Genomic DNA, 25,598 nt, shown 5'->3' on the forward strand with positions numbered 1-25,598 from the left:
GCCACTCGGGGAGGCTCTTTTTTCCAAATTTTTAATTGTGTTTAACATAATTTTTAAAAACACATGACACATTTTCTCTCCTTTCCCCTATAACCCCTTTCACTATAGGGGAAAGGAGAGAAAATGAGTGGGAAATATCAGAGAGGGGGACAGAACATGAGAGACACCTAACTCTGGGAAACAAACAAGGGGTAGTGGAAAGGGAGGTGGGCAGGGGGTCGGGGTGACTGGATAACAGGCACTGAGGGGGGCACTTGACGGATGAGCACTGGGGGTTATATTATACGTGCCAATCGAACTCCAATAAAAAAAATATACAAAAAACCCCCACATCACAGAACATTCTCCCTCTTCATTGTTAAGTACGCGGTTCAGTTGTTACCTTCAGTTGTGTTACCTCTATTCACAGGGTTGTGTAGTGTATCTCTGTGACTTCTGGTCTCGCACCATGGGAAAGTCTATACCCATTGAAGAACTCCCCTCCTCCCTTCCCCTTGCCTCTGACAACCACCAACTCGTTCTCTGTCTCTTACTCTGGGTACCTCGTGAATGTGGAGTCACGCAGTATTTGTCTTATTGTGACCGGCTCATCTCACTCAGCATCATCTCCAGATTCATCCATGTTGTCACATGTGACCAGATTTTCTTTTTATAAGGTTGAATAATACTGCATTATGTATAGACCACATTTGATTTAGCCATTCAACCATGGATGGACACTGTGCTGCTTCTGACTTTGGGCCATGGCGAATAACGTGCCAATGCGCGTGGGTGCTAGAGAAGCTCTTTGGATCCAAGAAGGGACTGAGGCTTTTGCAGAATGGTGGGCAATGTCCCCTCAGCATTTTCAGTGGGCCAGACTCTGCTCTGTGGGATTTCAGTGGATGAGCTCACCTCATCCTGGGGGTCACCTTTCTGGGGAGGAGCCCCTTTGATATGGACTTGTGTCAAGGTGGTGGGGGAACAGAGACGGGGAGAGTTCTAAGGGGTGGATGACAAACTGCCTGTGCCAGGAGTTACTGTACATATTTACAGATGCTCCTAAGAGGACAAGGGTTACATAAAAGTTCTCTAGGGATTTATATTTTAACCTTCATGTCAAAGGGGTGGCCCGATGGCTACATGTTCTGAAAACACCCCCCAAAAGGTTACGATTTCAAAAGTTTTAAAAGAAGGCCAACATACTGTACCTTTCTGACTCATACTACTTAGTTAATAAAATGGTAAATCTGGTGTGACATCCATAAATCTCAAATAGCAAAGCCTCAACAGCATGAATAAACAGTTTTATTTCTGTAACTCTTTCACATTGTCTCTCTGCTTTAATGGAAGCATTGCGGTATGCTAAACACTGATACAGCAATTAAACTAGTTTTTTTTTAAGATTTTATTTATTTACTTAGAGAGAGTGTGAGCGGGGTTGGGGGGTGGTGCACAGAGGCAAAAGGAGAGAGCAAATCCCGAGGAGACCCCATATTGAGCACAAGCCGGATGTGGGGCTTGATCCCAGCACCCTGAGATCATGACCTGAGGTGAAATCAAGAGATCCTACAACACAGAATGAGAGGTGGTCAGAACAGTAAGAACCAGCCTGTGGCCCAAGATCAAACCCCTACAGCTGAGAGGCTTTCTGCAGGTTAGCTATCCTCCCTGACTTCTGCTTCCTCATCTCTAAGATGGGGTAGTTATACCTGGCTCCTTGGTCTTCTAAGAGGTTAAAAGCTACATCAGGCACCAGGGGCAGACCTTACAATCCTTAGCTCTTTCTTGTTACATTTATGAAGAAAACATCATACTTCTCAGAGACATTTTAGGGACCAAAAGTCTCTCTCTCTCTCTTTTTTTACATTTTATTTACTTATTCATGAGGGACACAGAGAGAGAGGCAGAGACACAGGCAGAGGGAGAAGCAGGCTCCCTGTGGGGAGCCTGATATGGGACTTGATCCCAGGACCTCAGGATCATGCCCTGAGCCAAAGGCAGACGCTCAACCACTGAGCCACCCAGCGCCCCTAAGGACCAAAATCTCTTTGCTCCATATCAATATGAACAAAAAACCCCTCATTTCCCCTCCTTTTCACTACAGGCGAGGCCAGGTGAAGAGAACTGTCATGAAACATGAAAATTGGTAAGCACTGCTGGTGACAAGGACAAGGAAACAGTGGGTGACACAGATGAGCCCCCTGAGCCACGATGCAGGGGTCGGGGGAGACATTCACAGGAGCAGCAGATGCCAACGATGGGGAGCAGAGAAGAAAAGGAGGATCTGATTAAGGAAAAGGAGACCCCTGATTCTACTGCGGCTCTGAATAAAAAGTACCGCCTGGATCCTGATGTGATAATTTGGTTCAGTGTATTCTATTTTGGGTGAAGTATTCAAGTAAAGTCTCTGAGGGAAAAATAAGTTTGTCAAAATTCGCACCATCCTCATGAAAGGTTATAAATAATCCCGTCTCATAGAATATTTTGGCATTTATTGAGCCAAAATCAAGAGTTGGATGCTTAAGTGACTGAGCCACCCAGGCGCCCCAGTGTCCTTTTCAAAAATAAAATCTAGAGAAGTAGAGAGAAGTAGGTGTTTCTATTAAGTGAAGTTTAATAACATGAAACACATTTAGAAAAGCTATAAATCTAACGAGAAGTAGCAAATTTTTAGTATTAGAAAAACAAAACTCATCTTAAAATCTTGTCTGAAAAAACATTTAAGTTTATCACATAAACACGCATTTTTGTGTATTTGCCTGAAGGAACATCTAGTTTGGCATTTTAATTCCCCAAGGACTGTCTTTTTGAATGGCAGCAACAAGCTGCAGGAATAATTACTTGTAACATTTAGTGCTACAGAGACTGCCATGTGTACTTTGATTCTTTAATTGTACTTGAATTTCTGGCAGAAAGGCTTCTTTATTTCCATCAATCATATTTTACAAAATCAACATGTTTCTTCCATAAGCCCTGAGTGAACTACATTCCTCAGCCATCCATCCACTGTGTGGCACTCACAGCCTGTCCACATTGTGTTATATCTGGCCACAAGGAGAGTTGGTTGAGGATGGTGACCCTATCATACCCATCTTTGTATTCCCAAAGCAGCACAGTGTTGAACAAAGAGCAGGGACTCAACAAATACTTGCTCAACATGTTCTTTATCTTAACCATGGAATCAAAGGGAAATTTCCAGCAGCCAGAAACACAGGTGCTCACTGCTAAAGGGACTGAAGATGTGAGGTTGGCCTAGGAGTGTTCTGGAACTGGATGCAAGCTATAACACCTGGAGGGTGGGCTTTTGATGCCCATAGGAGGAAAGAAAATGTTGCCTTGGTCTTGCAAAGGATGGGCAGCTGAGACCAAGATCCCTGAATAAAACCAGAAGCCTCAGGGTGCATATCTCTTTTCAAGTAATTATTTTCATTTACTCTGGGTAAAGTTTCAGTATTGGAATGACTGGATCATATGAGCACTGACTAGGGTAGAGAATTGTTGAATCATTATATAGTACACCCAAAATTAATACAACACTGTATGTTAATTATACTTCAACAACAACAACAAAAAAACACAAACAAACAAAACCCCAGAAGCCTCAGGAGACTGTTCCCGCCATGTAGAGTCTAGAAAAACTCCATGCACTAGTTCAGGGAAGTATCAATAAACTTCCAATGATAAATTCTAATTCTAAATACGAGTGATGGGTTTGAAATGTTATATGCTCCATAATGTGAACCTCAAATTGAGGGGTTATTGAGTCAAAGACCAGAGAAAGTCCTTGGAGTTCCTGCTAGCTGATGGAGGACAAATCCCACTGAACATGACCTCAAAATAAAAAAGAAATTATGAACTACATAGGACAACAGGCCATAAGAGGAAGAAACAACAGACACAACAGAAGGTAGAATTAGCACCACAGGATCTTCACATATCATATCAATTTGAAACAGCCTGCAAAATAAGATTAAAATAATCAAAGGTGGATTAGAGTAATAATGAATGAGCATTTAAGAGAAAATAACAGATGTATTTTAAAAACTATCCACAAAGACTCTCAAGGGATGAAAACGAAAATATAGATATTGAAAAACGCAGTAGTTATGCTGAAGAGGGTAGGATGGCTCTGAGGAAATACCTCATAAAACAGCACAGAAAGACAGGGATGAAAAACCACTAAAGGAATCTCGAGTCACAGAAAGGATAATAAAAAGAACCAATACACTTGTAACGAAAGTTTGAGGAAAAAGAAAACAGAAAGACCAGGAAAGAAGCAAAATACATGGAGCCATGGAGAAACAGCTTTGTGGACCTGGAGCAAAAAACGAGCTCTGTGGCTAATGAGACATCCTGACTCTCAAACGGGAAATGAAAGTAAAGCTGTACCTCAACACCAGAAATCACTGGCCCACGACTAACAAAGAGCAAATCTATAAAACAACCAGAGAGAAGATATATTACCTACCAAGAAACAGCAATTAGACTATAGATTTCTCCTTGATATGTTAATATGGAAAATATGGACTAATGTTTTCACAGTATTAGAAAAATTATCACAAACTCTTTCTCAATAAGGAAAGAACAGGCCAGTTTTTAAATACAAACGCTGAGTACATGATGCACAGGCTCTCACTGAAAGGATTAAAAAAGAAGGAAACAGTCAACAAAACTAAAAGGCAACCTATGGAATGAGAGAAGATATTTGAAAATGACATATCAGATACAGGGCTAGTATCCAAGATCTGTAAAGAACTTATCAAAATCAATACCCAAAAAACAATCTAGTCAAGAAGTGGGCAGAAGACATGAACAGACATTTTTCCAAAGAAAACCTATACATGGCCAACAGACACATGAAAAAATGCTCAACATCCCTTGTCATCAGGGAAGTATAAATCAAAACCACAATGAGATACCACTTTACACCAGTCAGAATGGCTAAAATTAATAAGACAGGAAACAACAGATGTTGGAGAGGATGTGGAGAAAGCGGAACCCTCTTGCACTGCTGGTGGGAATGTGAACTGGTGGAGCCACTCTTGCTCCAGAGGTTTGGAGGTTTGGAGGTTCCTCGAAGAGTTAAAAATAGAGCTACCCTACGACCCAGCAACTGCACTGCTGGGGATTTACTCCAAAGATAAGGATGTAGTGAAATGCCAGGACACCTGCACCCCAATGTTCACAGCAGCAATATCCACAATAGCCAAATTGTGGAAGGAGCTATGATGTCCTTTGACAGATCAATGGATAGAGAAGATGTGGTCTAGATATACGATGGAATATTACTCAGCCATCAGAAAGGATGCATACCTACCATTTACATTGACATGGATGGAACTAAAGGGTATTATGCCGAGTGAAATAGTCAATCAGAGAAAGACAATTATCATATGGTTTCACTCATACATGGAATATAGGAAATAGTGCAAGGGACCATAAGGGAAATAGGGAAAACTGAATGGGAAGAAATCAGAGAGGGAGACAAACCATGAGAGACTCTTAACTCTGGGAAACAAACTGAGGGTAACTGGAGGGGAAGTGGGGGCAGGGAATGGGGTAACTGAGTGATGGGCATTAAGGAGGGCACATGATGTGATGAGCACTGGATGTTATATTTTATGTTGGCAAATTGAATTTAAATAAAGAAAAAAATTTATTTTTATTTATTTATTTATTTATTTATTTATTTATTTTTTTTTTTAAGAAAAAAATTTAAAACAAAGGGTTAGAAAAGGAACAATCCTTTGGGAATGTGGAGATGGAATCCTGGAGGAAGGAATGATATATTCAGGAAGAAAAGTGAGAAATTGAAAACAAAAATGATGACAACAATGAAAACAATGAATAACAAGAGCAGTTTAAATTTAGAAAAATTTAACCCAAACTCTTTATCTTTCTGTGCTGTTTTATAGGCTATTTACCCAGCTCTCATCTTACCTTCTTCAGCATAATGACAGATCAAGAATCTGATCATCTTATTTCATCTTTCATACTCAGGAATGGAATGGAAGATGGAACAAGAACATCAGATTTGGAGTACAGTATTCTTCAACAATAAGATGGAGCCATTGATGAGCTCTGTTAGTCTTGTGTACATTACACATTTTAAGTTAATTAGTCAAAAGAAAATACTAGGATGCATAACTTCCAAGTCACTATAGGGAATAAAAGAGAATAAATAAATTCCATGGATCCAAGGGGACACAGAAGAGGAGGAAAAATATATAGAAGCAATGAAGATACATGCTGGAATAAAAAAGCAAAAGCAAAATAAGACTGTCATAGTAATTATAATGCACGTAAGTGTGTTATACTTGACAAGTATACTTGACAGAGACTGTTAGATCAGAGGAAATAACTTGCAACTGGATTTTTTTTTAACCAGAGACACACCTAAAACCCACATACTGACAAGGAAAAGTCAAATACAAAGAAGGAAAAAAAGAAGTCTGGGAAAGTACGAAACACAAAACGCTGCAGAATTATACTGATATTGGAGAAAATAGACTTCAAGGGAAGAAACTCCTGTAGGGTAGAGAGCTTTTCTATCAGCCAGTGTGTGACCTACACACTATGTCCTTCTACAGGACAGACTTCATCCCTGCTGGGAACAGGGTCACTGGGCTGGCATCACATAATCTCTGCTACACACAACAGGGGGCAAACACACTGAGAAGTCTCTTCTGATGCGTGCTAGCATTTTCATTTGCTGTATCTGGCATCCCTGTTCTAAGAGACACTTTTGGGGGTAGTTTTCTTTGTGGTATTTTGGTTAGAGTCACTCTTGTATTTGTTCCAGAGATGTACATCCACTCAGGTAGTCTAGTATTCAATCTGGCCATAATTCTGTACTTATTATTACTCATATTATAATGACAAGCATTATTAATTTATTGCCCCCTGTAATGAAAACGTAAACTTATTCTCCATTTTAGTTTCTACTTGTATGAACTGGAGTGTTTTGGTCATCAAGTAAAATAATATATTTTCTTATTTGAAGGATTCTCATATATGTGAAAACATTTTGCAAAGTATTATTATGAAAGGTGCTTTCTTACTAGAATATTTTAGAGTCTAAATCCACTTGTAAATTAACTTTCCCCTCCCCATCTTACCAAATGTCCTTTGTTTTTTTTAAGATTTTATTTATTTATTCATGAGAGACATACAGAGAGAGGCAGAGACACAGGCAGAGGGAAAAGCAGGCTCCCTGCAGGGAGCCCGATGTGGGACTCGATCCCAGGATCCCGGGATCACACCCTGAGCCAAAGGCAGATGCTCAACTGCTTAGCCACCCAGGCATCCCTTATCAAATTTCCTTTAAAATGGAGCTGTACTTTCCCCAGAATCCAGTTTTAAATAAATTGGGCCAAAAGTTGAATAATGTTTATCAAAACTAGACCAGAGGGAAATACAAATGTGGCTCTCTGTGAGGTGGTCTTGACTTACCTCTGTGATTTTGACCAGTGGATACTTAGCCGTCACTGCAAGGCAACATCCATGCCAGGTATGCCCACGACCATGAACGTGGTCACCTGCTGGTGACTCTCCACACACAGGCTGGCACCTTCCAATTAGTCATAAGGGTCCTAGGGATTGATTCCAACCTCCTTGCTATACTACAGGGCCGGATGTGTACCATCTGTGAGCACCCGTTTCACTAACTGCAGAAAGGGCATTTCCTCCAAGGGATCTCATGAGATGAGCCACAATACATAAAATGCCTAGCAGAGCAAATCATTTTTGATATAATACGGTTATCTGTAAACTGAGATGAGATTAGACGCAGAGCTATTTGTGGGGATCCTGCCTGTCACAGGCCCTTTGCACGGATTCTGAAGGTTCTTACCCAAGAAAGGGAAACCTTTGCTGGTCTTACAGCACTCAAACTGGTGGTCCTGCTCCAAAGTCTTCACTTCCACCATCAAGAAATCAGATTACAAGTCCTTCTTTATCATGGAGGATCTTTATCATGATCATTCTTTATCGTGGAGGAAAACTTTTCCTCTAAGTGACTGGAGTGGAAATTTGCTGAAGCACGTGGTACCTCCAGAGTTTGGCATCTCTCATCCACAAAATGTGGGGCTGGACAAGGTTATCTCTGGGTTCCCTGTCTGCTCTCAAGTTTTACAAATCTGAAATGCTAACCGGCATCTGCTGTAGATGCAAGTGCCTCATGAAGGCAGCTGACACGGCAGTGCCTGTGGAGACCTGACAAGTAGGGACCCAGGAGAGGCCAGGGTGCCAGTGGCCAGGAGCCCAGCAGTGCTGGCAGCAGGGGTTGGTGGCTGGGGCTGAATTCAGAGCCACACATTCAGAAAAAGTCAACCCGGGTGAGAATGAGGGCAAGACATTTTCTGCACAGCAGTGCCAGGAGGCTGCCTTTGGGTGCAACCCAACGTTCCTTCAAGCTTAAGGAGATTAAATATTTATCTTGTATTTCAAGTGCTGGAAGTACTACAATGAACACAACAGGGCTGAAGCGAACTCGCTGGTGATCTTTCCATCTAAAGGATCACAAAAAATAATATAAGATGAGAAGCCCGACCAGCAGGTATGAGGGAAGTTGGTGACAAAGGTGGGCTCTGCCAAATTGGTTTGGGAAGGCCGGGAGGTTATTTCAAACTGAGGAGACAACTCAAAGCACATCAGAATCAAAGAATCGAAGCATGGGTGAGAAGGCATTTCACTGTGGCAAGAAGATGGTCACCCACTCACCAGTGCTTCACACATCTATCTACCTGCAGAACCTGTGCCCACGCCAGGCCACCTGGAGAAGGGAAGATCCCTGTGGCACTCGGGGACGCCTAACTGGCCGGGTGGTGGTGCTGGGGAGGCCGCGGAGGGGCTGCGTGGAGCTGGATGAGTGCACACAGTGGAGGGGAGCCTCACCGAGATGCCTTTAGTCCAGTAGTGCTTCCTTCATGCATGCTTATTTTTTTTTATCTTATTTATTTATTCATTCATGATAGACAGAGAGAGAGAGAGAGAGAGAGAGAGAGAGAGAGAGAGAGGCAGAGACACAGGTAAAGGGAGAAGCAGACTCCATGCCAGGATCCTGATGCGGGACTCGATCCTGGGACTCCAGGACCATGCCCTGGGCCAAAGGCAGGCTCCGAACCGCTGAGCCACCCGGGAATCCCCTGATTTGTTTGTTTGTTTGTTTTTTTAAAGATTTTATTTACTTATTCATGAGAGACACAGAGAGAGGCAGAGACACAGGCAGAGGGAGAAGCAGGCTCCCTGCAGGGAGCCCAATGCAGGACTCAATCCCAGGACCCTGGGATCCTGACCTGAGCTAAAAACAGACGCTCAACCACTGAGCCACCCAGGTGCCCCCACGCATGCTATTACATGCATTCCTGTGGGCAGCATTCTGCTGGATTCACTGGGAGACAAAAGTCAGTGTGGGAAACAATTCTTATCTCAGAAAAAAACTACTCTATGTAGGGGAAACAACAGTCACACTCACCAGAAAAATTAAAAAAAAAAAAGAGGGGGAGTCAACTAAGTTGTTACATAATCAAGTGCTAAATTATATGGCACAGATCCTAAGTCCCACAGCACTCAACAGAAGCGCCCACTGCAGGGGCTGGTGGGCTTCTGAAAAAGGTTCTAGAAGGCAAGCAGTTGCAGGACCCACCCACAGAGTGAAGTAGGCAACAGGCAACAGGCGGCAGAGGTAGTGCTGGGGAGCCACTAGTGCAGTGAGGGCGGGAGCGAGGGGCAGAGAGGGGTGCGCTCTGGGCTTCTCATAATAGGAACAGTGGCAACAAGTAAGTTCCCAGACTTTTTTATCAGACTGAACAAGTATCTGATTTTTCTACCAAAAGGAAAACAGAACAAAACAAAAAAACAACCCTGCATTTCATGATCACTCTTATTTTTTGCCCATCTTAACGTGTCTCTACTTTTTTATCAAATCCCGCTGTACCAAATGACCAGGTAGTAGCAGATCCTTTTTGTGCAACACAATGGGACAAAAGTCAAGCTCTTGGAAAGAAAATGTTAGAGTTATCTTTTCTCTCTCTCTCTCTTTTTAAAGATTTTATTTATTTATTCATGAGAGGTACAGAGAGAGGCAGAGACACAGGCAGAGGGAGAAGCAGGCTCCTTGCGGGGAGCCGGAGAAGTGGTACTCGATCCTGGGACTTCAGGATCATGCCCTGGACAAAGGCAGACGCTCAACCACTGAGCCACCCAGGCATCCCAGGGTTACGTTTTCTCAACCTCTTTTATCAAAGAATGTTACTTGAATTCTTCCTGCAGGGAGTTTAGTACCAGCAATATTACCACAGTGTTGCTTCTGGCATTTACGTTAACATATGGTAATGGAAGGATATGAAGGATATCAATATTTCAGGGATATTAAGTACTCTTTCATAAACTCAGTATTTAATCCAAAGAGAAATGCAAAACATGGTAACACTTCATATAATTGGTAGGGTTTCAAGAGGTCAGGGAATGAGCAGTTAGGATGTCAGGATTCTTCTCCATGACCGCTAGGATTATCTGTGACACATGTTCACTTTTGACTGAATTTGGAGGACAGAATAGAAAGCACATTGAAAGCCTTTTTAGACTGGTTGTGCCTTCATTTGTTGGATATTGATGGTTAGAAAAAAGTCCTTACAGAATTGTTTACACAGTACAAAGAACCTCTTATAGGAATGAGAAGAGTTTCTTTTTGAATTTTACCAGTTACCTCTTGACCAAGGATTACAGCTGGCCACTGGTGGGGATGGAGGGAGCCTCATTCACTGATCCTACCAATTCAAGTTCAGAAAGAAAGCTGTCCTTAAGGACACCTGGGTGGCTCAATGGTTGAGCATCTGCCTGTGGCTCAGGGTGTGATCCCGGGATCCCCGGGATTGAGTCCGGCATGGGGTTCCCCGCAGGGAGCCTGCTTCTCCCTCTGCCTGTGTCTCTGCCTCTCTCTCTGTGTCTCTCATGAATAAATAAATAAAATCTTTAAAAAAAGAAAGAAAGACGTCCTCAAGCCTAGTCTTCCTGACCACTTTGGCAAAATCCAGGCTTCTTTTGAGGGGGAGGCAGGCACCAATTCATTCCCAGAACTGAAATTTGCGCTTTGAGACAACGCAGAGTTACAGACTCCCTTGCATCTGGTGTGTGGGTGTCAGGGTCTTAGGAAGCCCCTGGGAAGGGGAGGAAGCAGGCATCGTGGGTGTGGGATCCTGACGGCCCGGAAGCACCAGAGAATGGGCCTGGGAGAGACGAGGAGTCCTGGCAGGTTGGTGGGATTCTATCCAGGCTGAGAGGAGAGATATTACATAAGACAAAAGCATTCTCTCAAAGGCAGCAAAGTTGCTCTGGAGATTCTCTTTCCAGCTCCCACTTCTCTGTTTCTTTTCGATAGCAACTTAGTGGAAAGAAAAAGTCAGCTTGAAACCTTAAAAATATACTGTTTCCCCCACCCTGAAGACTGGATTCCTTGGAACAGAAAATGAGAAACGGGGCCCGTTAGACACAATGGTAGAAGCTGCCGTCAGCCGAACAGGACTTGGGTTTCCAGTGGGACCCCACAAAGGATAGCTCCTTTTCTGAAAACCTGAGAAGGGGGCTGCAGAAGTTTTCTGAGGGCCAGGAAAACAGAGTGGAGCCCATGTGTTTTTCCACCTAAGGAACATGTGAACATGGAAAACCAGACTTCTTTGTATATTAAGTATTTTAGAAACTTGACACCAATTCCCATGGGGCAATATTTATACCCTATAGTTTTTCAGGGGATTTTTAAGAAACCTGAGATGCCGTGTGTGCATTCCAGGAAATCTGAAACCACAGTGCCAGTTTTGGAAGAGTTTCCAGTCCAATTTGAAACGTCTAAATTATGATATAGCAAACAAACCCCACATTAATTTGCAAAGGTACACAGCAGAGATGGTATAGAGCATCCGTTGTTGAGAGGCAGAGACATACACTGAAATCTTAATGCTTTTTGGCAAAAAGATTTCAACCCATCAGACTAGACTGTACCTGATGCTTGAGAGCTGGCTCAGGGTGACCTCTCTTGTTTCCACACATCTCCAATGAACAAGATAAAGCACTGACTATCTTTTTGGACTTCCATCTCATTGTTGGCTTCCTTATGATGTTCTCATGGAGTTACTTGCTTTGACTCAAGAATACACTTAGATTTGATTCTTACATCCTGAACTAGCACTTGAACCATAACAGCTTGCAGTGATTGGTTTAAATTAAAACACTCACCAAATGTATTTTTACATTTGCTATTTTCATATGTTCCAAAATTTTATGTCTTGAAAGTGGATATAAAAGACATATTGGTTTAAATTTCAATTCCCTTGTATGTGAAAAGCCTCCTATTATACTAGTGCTTACTGCTATAAATACTCTGAAAAGTCAGAGAGGATACAACGTGATGACAGAAATAAATAAACATGAATATAGGTTTATGGTGTGACATACAACACTTGAAATAATCTTCAAACTAGTGTCTTAGCTGTGCACAATCCGCCTCAGTTGATATTCTGGGCTGCTGACATGAAGGGTGCATGTTGCTTTACCGGGACCTGTAGCTCTTAAAAGGGTAAATCAACAAGCTCCCCTGCATCCAGCAAAAAAACAGTTTTCACTCAAAGAGCACAGTTTTCAAGTAAGTTCCGAATTTGAAGTACCTACCAAAAGCTGTCCAGCAAAGCAGATGAAAAGGATAAAGGCGAGCAGGAGAAATGCAGCTCCAAAGGAGATCCCCAGAATCGATGTTCTATCCGGAAACAAAAAGGAACAGGTTAGTGTGGGGGTAGTTTCCATTATCCTGGAAAGCCATCAGTAATACTTTGGGCTTAATTAGGACTTAATTTAATGAGGACTTCTTTCCTCATTCAGTTTTTGAGAAATGAAAATGGAGCTAAAACCAACAATACGTCCATAGAACAATGTGTCCACGACTGTGTCTGGTCAACTTGCTGGTTCCCCAAAATTGCCCTACAAGTACCAGGTCATTGTGAAAGCAAAATAATCTTTTTCTGGCTCTCCTATGCAACTAGCACTTCAATGCCTGCACGTGGCCCCTTCCCTGCCACTGATGTCCTGGCAGCTGCTGCCCTTGAAGACCTCCTGGCCCTTCCTTACATCTGCTCACTTAGGGAGACACTAAGTCCTTACCCTCCCCAGTACAATCCAGCCAGATTCACCTTCTCTCAGCAATCATGCAGCTAAATGTTTACTGAGGTTCCCTAAAGATTTCAGGGACCATTCTTACCCCAAGCTGATGAACATGCAAACTTCTTCCTATGATCATGTGAAAAATTAAGTTACAATTCTGCTACTGACAGGTTGAAGGTAGATAAGAGCATTTATAAGAATTGTATGCCTCTTTGAGACATCCTTTTTTATTTTTATTTTTTAAATATTTATTTATTTATTTGAGAGAGAGAGCGAGAGAGAGCGAGAATATGAATATGAATCCCAAGCAGATTCCCCACTGAGCACAGAGCCCAATGCAGGGCTCGATCTCACGTCCCTGATACCATGACCCGAGCCGAAATCGAGAAGTGGATGCCTAACCAACGGAACCACTCGGGTGTCTAGAGACATCCTTTAAATCATTAAAAAGTTCAAAGCCTCTTTAAAACCTCATTTAATCCAAGAAGAGAAGTGTTCAGGGGTATTAAAAGAGCCGAACCACAATGAATAATCAAAGCTGAAATTCAAATGAGACATCTAAGGAGACATCAGGTGGTATCTCAGACTGCAAGAGACCCTCCAGTCAATGAGTTTGGCCAGAGATACTGAGGAGACAGAAGGACTGGTACAGAGAACAGAGCATCAACACTCTGAATATCAATGCACAGAAGGCTCAGAAGCAACTCAGAAATGCGTGTGCACAGCTGTGAGCCCACAGGGAAGGAAACAAAGCAGATAACCAGTGAACAGAGCAACCCCCCCACCCCCATTGCCATCATGATGGGAAGGCTCCACTCAGCTCACACTATCAAATACCTCCTCTATTAGGAACAGTCAACAAAAGTTTGACTTCAAAACAAAACCTGAGCCTGACTTGATGACGCCCTGGGCACTGAGCTGTCTCCTAAGGTGATGCACAGTGATTTCAAATACCTGGCCAGATAATGACATCTGTTCACATTTTTTTTAGTAACAGTTAAGTCTGTAATAGAAGGATGTATATACACCAAATATATCTAGTCCCATACAAGGCTGTAATGACAGAGATAAGTAAGATGTACTTGTTTTGAGCTGCTTACAGCGCAGGAGGGGTAAGCACCCTATGTCCTTACATGCCCCCCTCCACCCCTCCAAGAATATCTTGCTTTCAGACAGCACTCCAGTCCTCAGCCCATCCTTGGTCAGAAGCCACCAGTCTCGCATCTCCCCAACACATTATCTGGGAGCCTCCTGCTTAGCCAGGCAGTGTGGTGGGAGGGGAGTGTGAAACAGCACCTCAGAAGAATGGAGGCCCCTTGGCACTCCTGTGACTGAAGAGGGACACAGTAACTCATCTGCTGAATTTGGGTTTGCCATCTTTCACATCCATCTTTACAGGAGAGGCTCAAATGGGCTTTCTTTGATTCTGTGCTGACCTGGTTCCTTTCTGATTTCAAGGTAATGTCAGCTTCATAAGGCTGAGTTCAGAAACATTACATCTTTTTCTTTGGTCGGAAACTGTTTAAATAACACATAAACGATCTCTTCTAGAAGGTTTGGTAAACGTCAGCTGTAAAACTGTCTGATGATAGTGATGGTGATAATGTTGATGATGATGGTGGTGGTTGACGATGAAGGTGATGATGGTGACGGGTGATGGTGATGACATTAATGGTGTGACCATGATGGTGATCATGATGATGATCCTGGTGATGGCATGATGATACAAGATGGTGATGATAAGAAGATAGATTACTTTCTGCCAAGTACTGTTCTAAAGGCTTCATATGTATAAACCACTAAATCATCATAAAAGTCATGGATAGTAGTTACTATCATTACCTCGTTTTACCAAGGAGAAACAGTGGCCCAGAGAAGCTGATATAATTGTCTAAGTCATATCTCTATGAGGTGGTGTGGTCAGGACTTACGCCCTTTCAGTTGTATTCCTGATCCAGATTCTGTTTTTCGGAGTAGACAAATCACATTTCTACCTTGTTTACTGTCTCTATTCCTTCAGTCAATCTTGATAATTTTCCTGGAAAACTGTTTCATTTAGATTTTCAGATGTAAAATATTCTACATAATATTCTTTTTTAATTTCAAAAGTCTCCATTTTTGAAGCATAATTTTCTTGATTTTAATGTTCTTTTTCCTTTTCTCTCTACATCAGACTTTTGAAGCTGTTCATGGTTGTTGATCTTCACAGTGAATGAGCTTTTGGTTTATTATTAAGGTCTATGCTTTCTGATAGTTTTCTATATAATTAGTTTCTGATTTAAATTTTAACAATTGCTTCCTCCTTCTTTACACAAACTTATATTACTTTTTCCTTGACAGCTATTTATTGCCAATCTTTTGCATTTTCTAATAAATGCATTTAAGGGCATAAATATTCCTATAACTACTGCTTTAGCCAAATCCTATAGCTTTTGATTTGTAGTTACTTACTGTCATTCTTCTCCAAAAAGCCTCTAATTTCAATTTCCATTTCCTTTTAATTGAAAAGTTATTCAGAAGTCTAATTTATAAATTCCACAAGGAGATTATTTTTGGTCTGTCCCTGCTATTTCTAATTTCATTAGATTTTATCAGAGAGTGCGGTTTCTATTATTTCTACTTTGACAATTTACTTTTCTTCTAGGGTGTGATGAGCACAATCTACTTCTATTATAGCTTATAGATTTCTTAAAATGTTATGTATTTCCTTTCACTGGTAACAAAGCATATTCCCTAAATATGTCTATTGTGAGAGCCGGATGAGTTAGTCAAGTTCCCAGTGGGCTGACTTAATGGTTCAATTTGGTCTGTCAATTTTAGAATGCATTACTATTTCCGGTGAGGCTTGTGGGTTTGCCAATATATCTGAACAATCTAATAGTTTTTCTTTATTTATTTCAAAGAGATGCTGGAGTAACCGAAGATTTATGACTATTAAGTTTTCTTGGTGACTGTACCATTATTACAAGGCTTTCTTTTTCTTGTGCTGAATATCTTCCACTTGATTCCATGTCGTCAGAAAATTTTATTCCCACAGCTTTCTTTTTTCCTGTAAGCTGTTTCCCAGAATAGCTGTTTTCCATCCTTTATTTTCAACCTTTCTTGTCTTTTAATTTTGGAAATCTCCTGTACCTAATACAGAGGTGGCCTTTGGTTTTAGCCTCAATCTTTGAGCCTCTTTTCATGGATAGGACATTTTAATCCACTCACAATTATGCAATTTGACAATATTTGACCAAATCCTTCCTTTTTATTTTCTTAAAATGCTCCATAGAATTCACAAAGAAATCACCACAAATATAGGAGGTTTTCTTTGTAAGAAGGTTTAAAAAAACAAATTTAATAAATTTAATAAACACCCATTAAAATTTTCTATCTCATTACATGTCCACTTGGGTAGGGTTGTTTTCAAGGAATTTACCCATTTTATGTAAATTATAAATCTTTTTGGTCTGGAGTAATTTGTAATATTCCATATTTATCCCAGCAATGTCTACAGTGAATCCTCTTTTATTCCTCATGTCATTAGTCTGGGTGCTCTGTGATTATCTCTTTCTTGATCAGTCTTGCTAGTAGTGGTTTAGGAATTTTAAAACTTTTTCTTTTTTTCTTTTCTTTTTTTTTTTTGGAATTTTTAAACTTTTTCAAAGAACCTGCTTGTGTTTTATTAATTTTCTGTATTGGTTGTTTTCTATTTTATAGATGTATTCCATCTTTAGTATTTATTCCCATATACTTGATTTGCTCATCTTTTTCTGGCTTCCTAGGTCAAAACTTAGACAAGTTTTAACCCTTTCTTCTTTTCTAATATAAGCATCCTAAAGCTACAAATTTCTCTCTAAATTAGTGCTTTAAGCTACATTCTACACCTTTGGGTAGGTTATATTTTGATGTCTAAGATATTTTCTAATTTCTCTCATGATTTTTTGGCTCAGAGTTATTCAAAGGTATATAGTCTAATACTGAAATATCTGGGGATACTTCAGATATTCTATTCTTCCTCATTTCTATTTTGATTGTGGTATGGTTCAGTATCACAGTGTAAGATTTTTTTTTTATCTTTTCAAATTTATTTCAATCTTTTCAAATTTGTCAAGATGCTTTTATGGCCTGGCATATATTTTGGCCATGTTCCACGTGCAGTTTAAAATCACATGTATTTTACAGCTGGGTTCATATTCTGGGAATGTCAGTTTCAAGAAGTAAATAATCTTTCTCATATTTGCTATATCCTTATTTACATGGTAAGGTTTGTAAAAGGGATATTAAAAGTCTAATTGTGACTACAGATTTATCAAACTCTTTGATTTAAACATTTTTTTTCCTTTTATGTATGTCATAGCTGTTTTAGGCATTCTGCACATTTCATAATTCTATGCTTTCTGATGATTTGCCCTCATTATTCAATGTCTATGTCTCTATTAATACTTCTTTCCCTCATGTCTACTTTGCTATTACTACATGTGCAGTAGCCTTCTCATGTTGTTTAGATGATACATATTTTCTATCCTTCAAGTTCCATCCCAAATGCCTTTTGTATTTAAAATGCATCCCTTGGGGGTGTCTGGGTGGCTCAGTCAGTTAAACATCTGCCTTCAGCTCAGGTCACGATCCCAGGGTCCTGGTGGGCGGGGGGCGCGTTTGGTCCCTGCTCAGTGGGGAGCCTGCTTCTCCTTCTCCCTCTTCCTTGGACTTGTGCTCTCTCTCTCGGAAATAAATAAAATCTTAAAAAAAATAAAATAAAATGCATCCCTTGTGCTGTTGATAATGCAGCTATAAAAATCACAGTGCATGTGTCCCTTTGAATCAATATTTTTGTGTCCTTTGGGTAAATAGTAGTGCAATTGCTGGGTCATAGGGTTATTCTATTTTTAACTTTTTGAGGAACTTCCATACTGTGTTGCAGAGTGGCTACACCCATTTGCATTCCCACCAACAGTGTAAGATAGTTATGAAAAGAGCCCAAATGTCCATCAACTGATGGATGAACAAAGAAAATATGGTATATATATATATACCATATATATATACCATATATTTCATATATACCATAGAAAATATGGTGTATATATATATATATGGTATATATATATATATATTCACACACACACAGTGGAATATTACTCAGCCATCAGAAAAATGAAATCTTGCCATTTGCAACAACTTGGATGGAACTAGAGAGTATTATGCTAAGTGAAATAAATCAGTCAGAGAAAGAAAAATACCATATGATTTCACTCATATGTGGAGTTTAAGAAACAAAAGAGATGAACATAGGGGAAGGAAGGGAAAATAAAACAAGATACAAACAGAAAGGGAGGCAAAGCATAAGAGCCTCTTATCTATAGCAAACAAACTGAGGGTTGCTGGAGGGGTGGTGAGTGGGGAGATGGGGTACCTGGGTAATGAGCATTAAGGAGGGCATATGATGTGCTTGATGAACACTGGGTGTTATATGCACTGATGAATCACTAAATTCTACCCCTGAAACTAATACTACACTATATCTTAACTAAATTGAATTTAAATACTAAAAAAAGTAAGCAATGACAAACTATCAGACATGACTCAGGAAGAAACAGAAAATCTGAATAGACCTATAAAAGAGATTGAATCGGAAATTGAAATAAAACCCAAACCAAAAATTACTTGCAAAGAGAAGCTCACACACAAATGGCTTCACTGGTGAATTCTACAAAACAGGTAAAGAAGAATTTCTACTACTTTTTTACAAACTCTTCCAGAAAATGAAAAGGATAGAATAGTTCCTAACTGATTATATAAGGCCAGTATCACCCTCAAACCAACACCAGACAAAGATATCACAAGAAAATAAAACTGAGACGAACATCTCCTATAAATACAGATACAAGAACCTTGACAAAGTATTAGGAAACCAAATCTAGTCACATATAAAAAAGATTATATAACATGACAAAGTGGGATTTATCTGAGAAATGCAAGGTTGGTTTAATATCTGAAAATCAACTAATGTATAATACACTACATTAATAAAAAGAAACCCACTTGATCATCTCAATAGCTGTAGAATCTGACACCCTTTTATTATAAAGGCACTCAACAAACTAAGATTAAAAGGGGATTTCCTTGATCCTAATAAAGGCCCATATGAAAAAAATCCACAGGTCACATTATATTTCATGATAAAATATTGAGTGTTTTCCTCCTGAGATCATGAACAAGAATGTACATGCGTTGTGGCTACTTCTATTGAAATTATGCTGCAGTTATTAGTCAGGGAAATTAGGCAAGAAGTTGCAATAAAAGGCATCACATTGGAAAGGAAGTCAAAATTATCTGTATTGGTAGCTGATATGATTGTGTATATAGAACATTATGTCACAACCTGAGATTCAGACCATGAGTGGCTCAAACCTGTGGCTGTCCAGTGCTCAAGTACATAGTACACTGGCATTCAAATGGATGTACCTCTTATCCCAGGGAACAAGAAATATCATGAGGTAAAGTAATGGTTGGCCAAAAGCTCTTAATTATAACCATTTATCCTTCCTGCTCTATCAAAACTATGCTCTGGCTCATTAAGCATACCAAGATGTTTGTGTAACACAATCAATTTTAATTAACATTCTAGTTGCAAAGCTGTTTCTTTTTAATGCACAAGCATAATTGATTTATATGCTCACTGAAGAGCAAACTTGACTCTTCCCTGTCACGAGGCAAGAAGAATTACACTTTTTAGTGATAATTTTTGACATTGGCACTTTAATCAAGTGTACAGTTAAACAGTGTATGGAAAAGGCTGATTTTAGACAAGGTCTTTTCTCCTTTCTGTGTTTTTCCCCTGGTCAATGTACTTACAAGTGGTCCTGACATGGATGAGGAAGCACTTCTGCAGACAGGAAAAATCCAGCACAACCATACACTATCCCCCAAATGTCTGAAAGTTGTATTAATTATAAACCATTTCTGGGGGTTAATAATGGTATCTTTTTTTTTTTCAAAAAGAGTTTATTTATTCATGTGAGACAGAGAGAGGCAGAGACACAGGCAGAGGGAGAAGCAGGTTACCTGTGGGGAGCCTGATGCAGGACTTGATCCTGGGACCCCAGGATCATGACCTGACCAGAAGGCAGATGCTCAATCACTGAGCCCCTGAGGTGTCCCTAATAATGGTATCTCTGGAATTCTTTTTAATGTGATAACTTCCATGTCCCTCCTCCCTCTCTGTCCTTACCTCCTTCTCCCATCAATGCTCTGTTCACACCTATTACGTGGTATTCAGCAAGGATGGTAAGAACTCAGAGAAGAGTGCTTTTCTTTTAACTATTACGTTAGCATGCAGGAATTAAAATCCCCTTGTCTCTCTCAAGTGACAGTGGCAGACCCTCAAAATGAAAGGGAATTTGGTAAAAAAATAAAAACCAAAAGCTGAAAAGGACAAAAGGCATTTAAATGCCCATTGCCATTACAGATCCCAGTAGCCTTTCTCTGCTAACAGGACTTGGGAGCTTTGGGGTGTTCTGGCCCCTTTGGACATCCTGGGAAAAGGGAGAAGGAATTATATTTGGCAGAGTAAAAAGCTTCTACTCCACAGCAACAGTAAGGGCTGAGGTTTTGAAGTTTTAGATATATCCCCTCAGAAGGTTCACAGTCTTTTCTTTTTACACTCATTTCTTAGGTGAGCTCATCCCATCCAGTGGGTTTAAATACTGCCCATGTGCTGGCTGTTCCAGATCATGACTCCACGCCCAGCTCCTCCACGAAGCCTGGACTTCCGCACACCCTCCCTCTGTGAAGCTCCACTGCTTGGATGTGTAAGATACCGACACAAGTCTTTGATGCCCAGGACTGAGCCCTGGATTCATGTCTTGCCCTGCCCCGCTCCTTCCCCAGGATTCTCCCTCCCTGTAAATAGCAACTCCATTTTCCCAATTGCTCAGGCCCTCTTTCAGACAAACTCTTCCCCTTACTGTTCCTTTCAGGGTCATGAAGTCCTCTATTAGTTATTCATGCACCCATTCATTCATTCATTCATTCATTCACTTCTTAGTCATTTTTCTCCCTTTTCCAAAAAACAGGAGGCAGTTTTCCCAAAGGAAAACAAACAAGACTGGAGATCAACTCATTAAAAAAGAAATGAGAAGTGAAAAGCGTTATTATCCCAATGAAAAAATAAGAGCTGCTTAACTTTGCAGATACTGACTTAACTGCCCCTCTCCCATGTCATAGAACCTTCTGTTTAGCAATCCACCCCCTGTCATTATCCTTTAGTATAAGTGGGTTCCAGGAGAGAAGTACACCCGGTGAGGGTCCCAGCAGAGACGCACAGGTACTTACTTTGGTAATACCAGAATCTGTACAATAAAGATGCAGAAGAATATGAGACAGGCGCAGGTGACGTAGTACTTAAACGCTGGCAGTGCAGTGGCTCGGTACTAAAGGGACAAGAAGGGAACCATGAGTGCCGTTCCCTAAGACAGGGGCTGAAACCATCAGCCAGTGGCCAACCTGTACATGCATCACATTCATAAGTGGCCAAAAAAACCAAAAACTAAAAAACAAAAAAAACCCCAAGCTAAGGACAATGGCTATTCATCACTGGCAATGAGTACTTCCTCCCTCCAAATAGGCCATGAAAGAGTTTCTTCCCCAAACCAGGATTTTTGAGTCTAACTGTTCAGAAACCCATTTCACAGCAACTGGATCACGCCAGCAAGGAGAGAGTGGCTGACCAGAGGGACGAGTGAGTAAAGTGACAGCAGGACTGTGAGCCTCGCAGGGTCCTGGTCCCCTTGTGGATCTCACGGCCACAGCTGTGTGGGGAAAGCAAATGACTATCCATATATTTTACGTTTGAAGAGTATTTTGGAGATGCAATTTCCTCACCTTATTTATTTAATTTAGTCCTGTTTGTTATTATTCATCTCAATGCTACTTTGAGGTATCAAGGAAGTTTGTAAGACAGAGCAGGCCAGTGGGCTTAGTTCTAGGTCTACGATCATTCCATGTGCTCGCCTGGACCTGGCCGATGGACTCTTTCCCTGCAACGAGCAGGTTCACGCAGCTTTTCATAACATCCAGGGCAATACACAGACCAGGGTAGCTGTCACCAGGGGCTGTCCATGCTTGAATCACACAGAAACAAAAGCAGCCAGCCAGCACTGCCCTCACAATGATGGCAATGACCTCTGTCCCTTATGTGACAGGCACTCTAAATGCTTTACATGAACGAACTCATTTAACCCGTACCACAACTGCCTGAGGAATAGTTCAAACTATTATCATCCCTACTTTTGGATGAAGGAACTTCATACCAGAATGATGGATTCACATTCTTAGGAAAACATGGCACATAGGAAAACCTGGGATTTCACCTAGGAGGACTGGCTCCCAAACCCAGACTCCCAAACCAGAAGCTATACTGCCTCCCCAGAGGAGGTTTTATCATAAAACTAAAGGAAGTAACAATTTTTGTGCCCACGCTCTTGAAACCTCCTGACAATACTGACAGGTGGTATTAGCCCTATCTGTGTAGATGGCTGCCCAAATTGTAGGAAGTTATAGTACACATTTCTTGGGTTGAGCCTGCAGGGTTTTAGTGTAAGATGACTGACCTTTGGGGGGGGTTACTGATGTTTCTCTTGTGCTATGTCTTGCTGCCTTCTACCCCTCCTGCTGGCCTGAAGAGCAGGCTGGGATAGGTAGACAGAAAGTGAGCTTAAATCCCAAAGCTATCTAAAATTTGCCTCAAAATTGGCCTCCACAAATATGTACACCAGGGGAATATCAGCAAAAGCTGCATTTTCCAAGAACGATGGCCTTCTGTTTACCTGAGTATTTTTTGTGTGTGTGAATTTTGTGACTTGATAGCCAGGATAATTTACATGCTGGTGAAGAAGCTATATTCACATATTTGCAGAAATGTGATTACATTCTATTCATTCAACTGCATTCTTATCTTTTACTTTCTTTTGGGCTTTCTGTTGAGATATGAATTGGAATTTCTTCACGGTATTAATAAAGGAATTGGACTTCTATCAAGCAGGAACATTTAACATTAAAACAGTAAGTAACTATCAGTATTTATAATTTTAAAGTTATTCAAGGATAAAATAGCCAATAATGATGATGAATTATAGGAAACATCATTTTGGTAAATGGTCTGTAGTCAAAATGTTGAGTTATAAACAGGGAATTGATCTCATTGAACACTAATACAAAATGAAGTTTGGGTGCAACTATTAAATCCAGCCCTGATGGATTTTGGATATTCTCTTCAATATTCATAAAACAATGCACTGAATTTCCTCAACAGAATTTTAATACCAGTGCTGTGACTTTTGCCATTAATAAAAATAGCTTTTGTTTAAATAAGTCTGTAATGATATAGTTGGATGATAAAAATTATCTCTAACTTGTTCCTTTCTCTAGATCAACACAAAAGGCAAATACAATAAAACTGACCTCTAAGAGTCGTCAGTTTTTTTGGGCAATAATTACTTAATTCATTTTAGCAAATCAACGGTAAGCTGGACATGTAAAGCCCAAATATTGCTTATTTATTTGAGCCTATCATAGCTCTTACTTTAGGGGGGGTCACAATGAGAAAGTATTTAGATAACAAATATTTGAATGTTTGGAAGTTCTTTTTTTCCTAAAGATTTTATTTATTTATTCATGAGAGACACACAGAGAGAGGCAGAGACACAGGCAGAGGGAGAAGCAGGCTCCCCTGTGGGAAGCCTGATGTGGGACTCAATCCCATGACCCCAGGATCACAACCTGAGCCAAAGGCAGACACTCAACCACTGAGCCACCCAGGCATCCCAAAAGTTTGGGGTTTCTAATTCTCCCAAACAGATGTTGAATGTATATCTCATATTTTTGTTAAAAAAAATAAAATGAAAAAAAATAAAATGATTTGTGTAAGGAAACTGCAACTTTATCAGGAAGGATTTTGTTTTCTTTTAAAGACTTTTCTAAGAAAATATGCCATTGGGAAAGCCAGTTACGAGCTCCTGTACCCTCCCTGTGGCCCCGGATCTCAAACCTGTTGCAGTTTCTTTCCCTACCAGGAGGGCTGAGCAGGATGACTGGCCAGAGAGAAACTCGGTCATGAGACACACAGTACAAGAATAAGTGCATGGAAGCATCACAGGACAAGCTGCAAATAGGTCTGATACAGTCAGAGGCAGTGTCAGTGCTGCTTGCTCAAAACAAGAGCACAACTTCATGAAGGGTTGTTTTTTTTTTTTAAATTCACATTTCAGAAAAAAAGATCAGGGAAAAAATGTAGCTTACTTCTTTTTCTAGTATTTTATTGTAGAACAGGAGTGAGATTCTCTGAATGTCTTCAGACTTGAGCCACTGCCTGGAAATAAAAAGAAAGACAGATATCATAAAACCACACTTCCAACCAATGATCTGAAACTTAAAAAAAATAACATGCATTCTTCTTTCTTTCTTGTAAATCATCCAAAATTGAAGATTTAAAAAATAATACCAAAAAATGGGATATGGAACCGAGGACTAATGGGATGTGCAAATATAATACTCCTATACACGCATGGCCCTCCTTGGAAAATTACTATTACAAACCAGTTGTCATACCAAATTGAAACTCACATTACCCAAATTAAATAAATAGGGAGATAAATCATCAAAAGGATTCATATTCACCAATAAATTTATTCCCTGATGTTTTACTGAAATCACATGGTAGTTTCATCCTCTGAAAAATCTGGTTCATAGAGAAGCACTGCTTTTCTTAGCCTATAGCAAGCAATACATCAGAGCATCAAAACCATTTAGAGAAAAAAAAAAAAACCATTTAGAGTATCCTTCAAATTCTGTGAGAGAAGATCCTGCTTATTTCACTTACAGAAAATATTTTTATTGTCATGTTTTGCATTTCTATAAAGTAAAATATTTTGCTTGAATGCAGTTTTCAAAAAATGGGTAAAAATGCTAATACAATAAACAATTGGTTCAGACCACTAATGTAGTACATCGAATGCAAACATCAATGCACACAGGTGATATACACAGATTCCCTTAGATGTTGAAAAATAGATAAAAAACTATATGAAGTATGCATTCTCACACACTGACTTTCCGAAATCAGTTTTGAGAAGGCAGTGGAAATAAAGAGCTTAAGGACAAAACTCTTCTCTAGAATGTTGTATACACTGGCAAGTGGAAGAGAGACACCTCGTGAAAGACCCAGCCAACCAGGCACGTGATACCTGGTATGGTCACACACCTGGTAATAAAATAAATGCACATTTGATGACAGAAAGCTGAGTGAAATAGAAAGATACACACTCTCACATTTACAAGCACAGCAATACAAGGAAACACGGAAGTCTGTGTATAGAGAAAAAAAAAATCTAGAAATAAATACCAGCAAAATATATTACTGACTGGTTTGGGTCATTATGCTTAAGAATCTACATACTTTTATAATAAAAAATAACCTGATTTAT

The 25,598-nt window shown here is 40.2% G+C and overlaps 1 protein-coding gene across 1 annotated transcript in view; it reads right to left on the reverse strand.

Annotated features, from left to right (window-relative positions):
• Positions 1 to 25,598, reverse strand: part of ADCY2 (adenylate cyclase 2) — a 388,589-nt gene that overhangs the window by 64,625 nt on the left and 298,366 nt on the right. Inside the window, exons 13-15 of the mRNA XM_038583952.1 lie at positions 24,415 to 24,484; positions 21,451 to 21,548; positions 12,646 to 12,730 (exon numbers count right to left, since the gene is read on the reverse strand). Coding sequence (XP_038439880.1) covers positions 12,646 to 12,730; positions 21,451 to 21,548; positions 24,415 to 24,484 — 253 coding nt within the window. The remainder of the gene's footprint in view (positions 1 to 12,645; positions 12,731 to 21,450; positions 21,549 to 24,414; positions 24,485 to 25,598) is intronic.

Source organism: Canis lupus, chromosome 34 (genome assembly GCF_011100685.1).
Source record: "Canis lupus familiaris isolate Mischka breed German Shepherd chromosome 34, alternate assembly UU_Cfam_GSD_1.0, whole genome shotgun sequence".
NCBI lineage: Eukaryota > Metazoa > Chordata > Mammalia > Carnivora > Canidae > Canis > Canis lupus.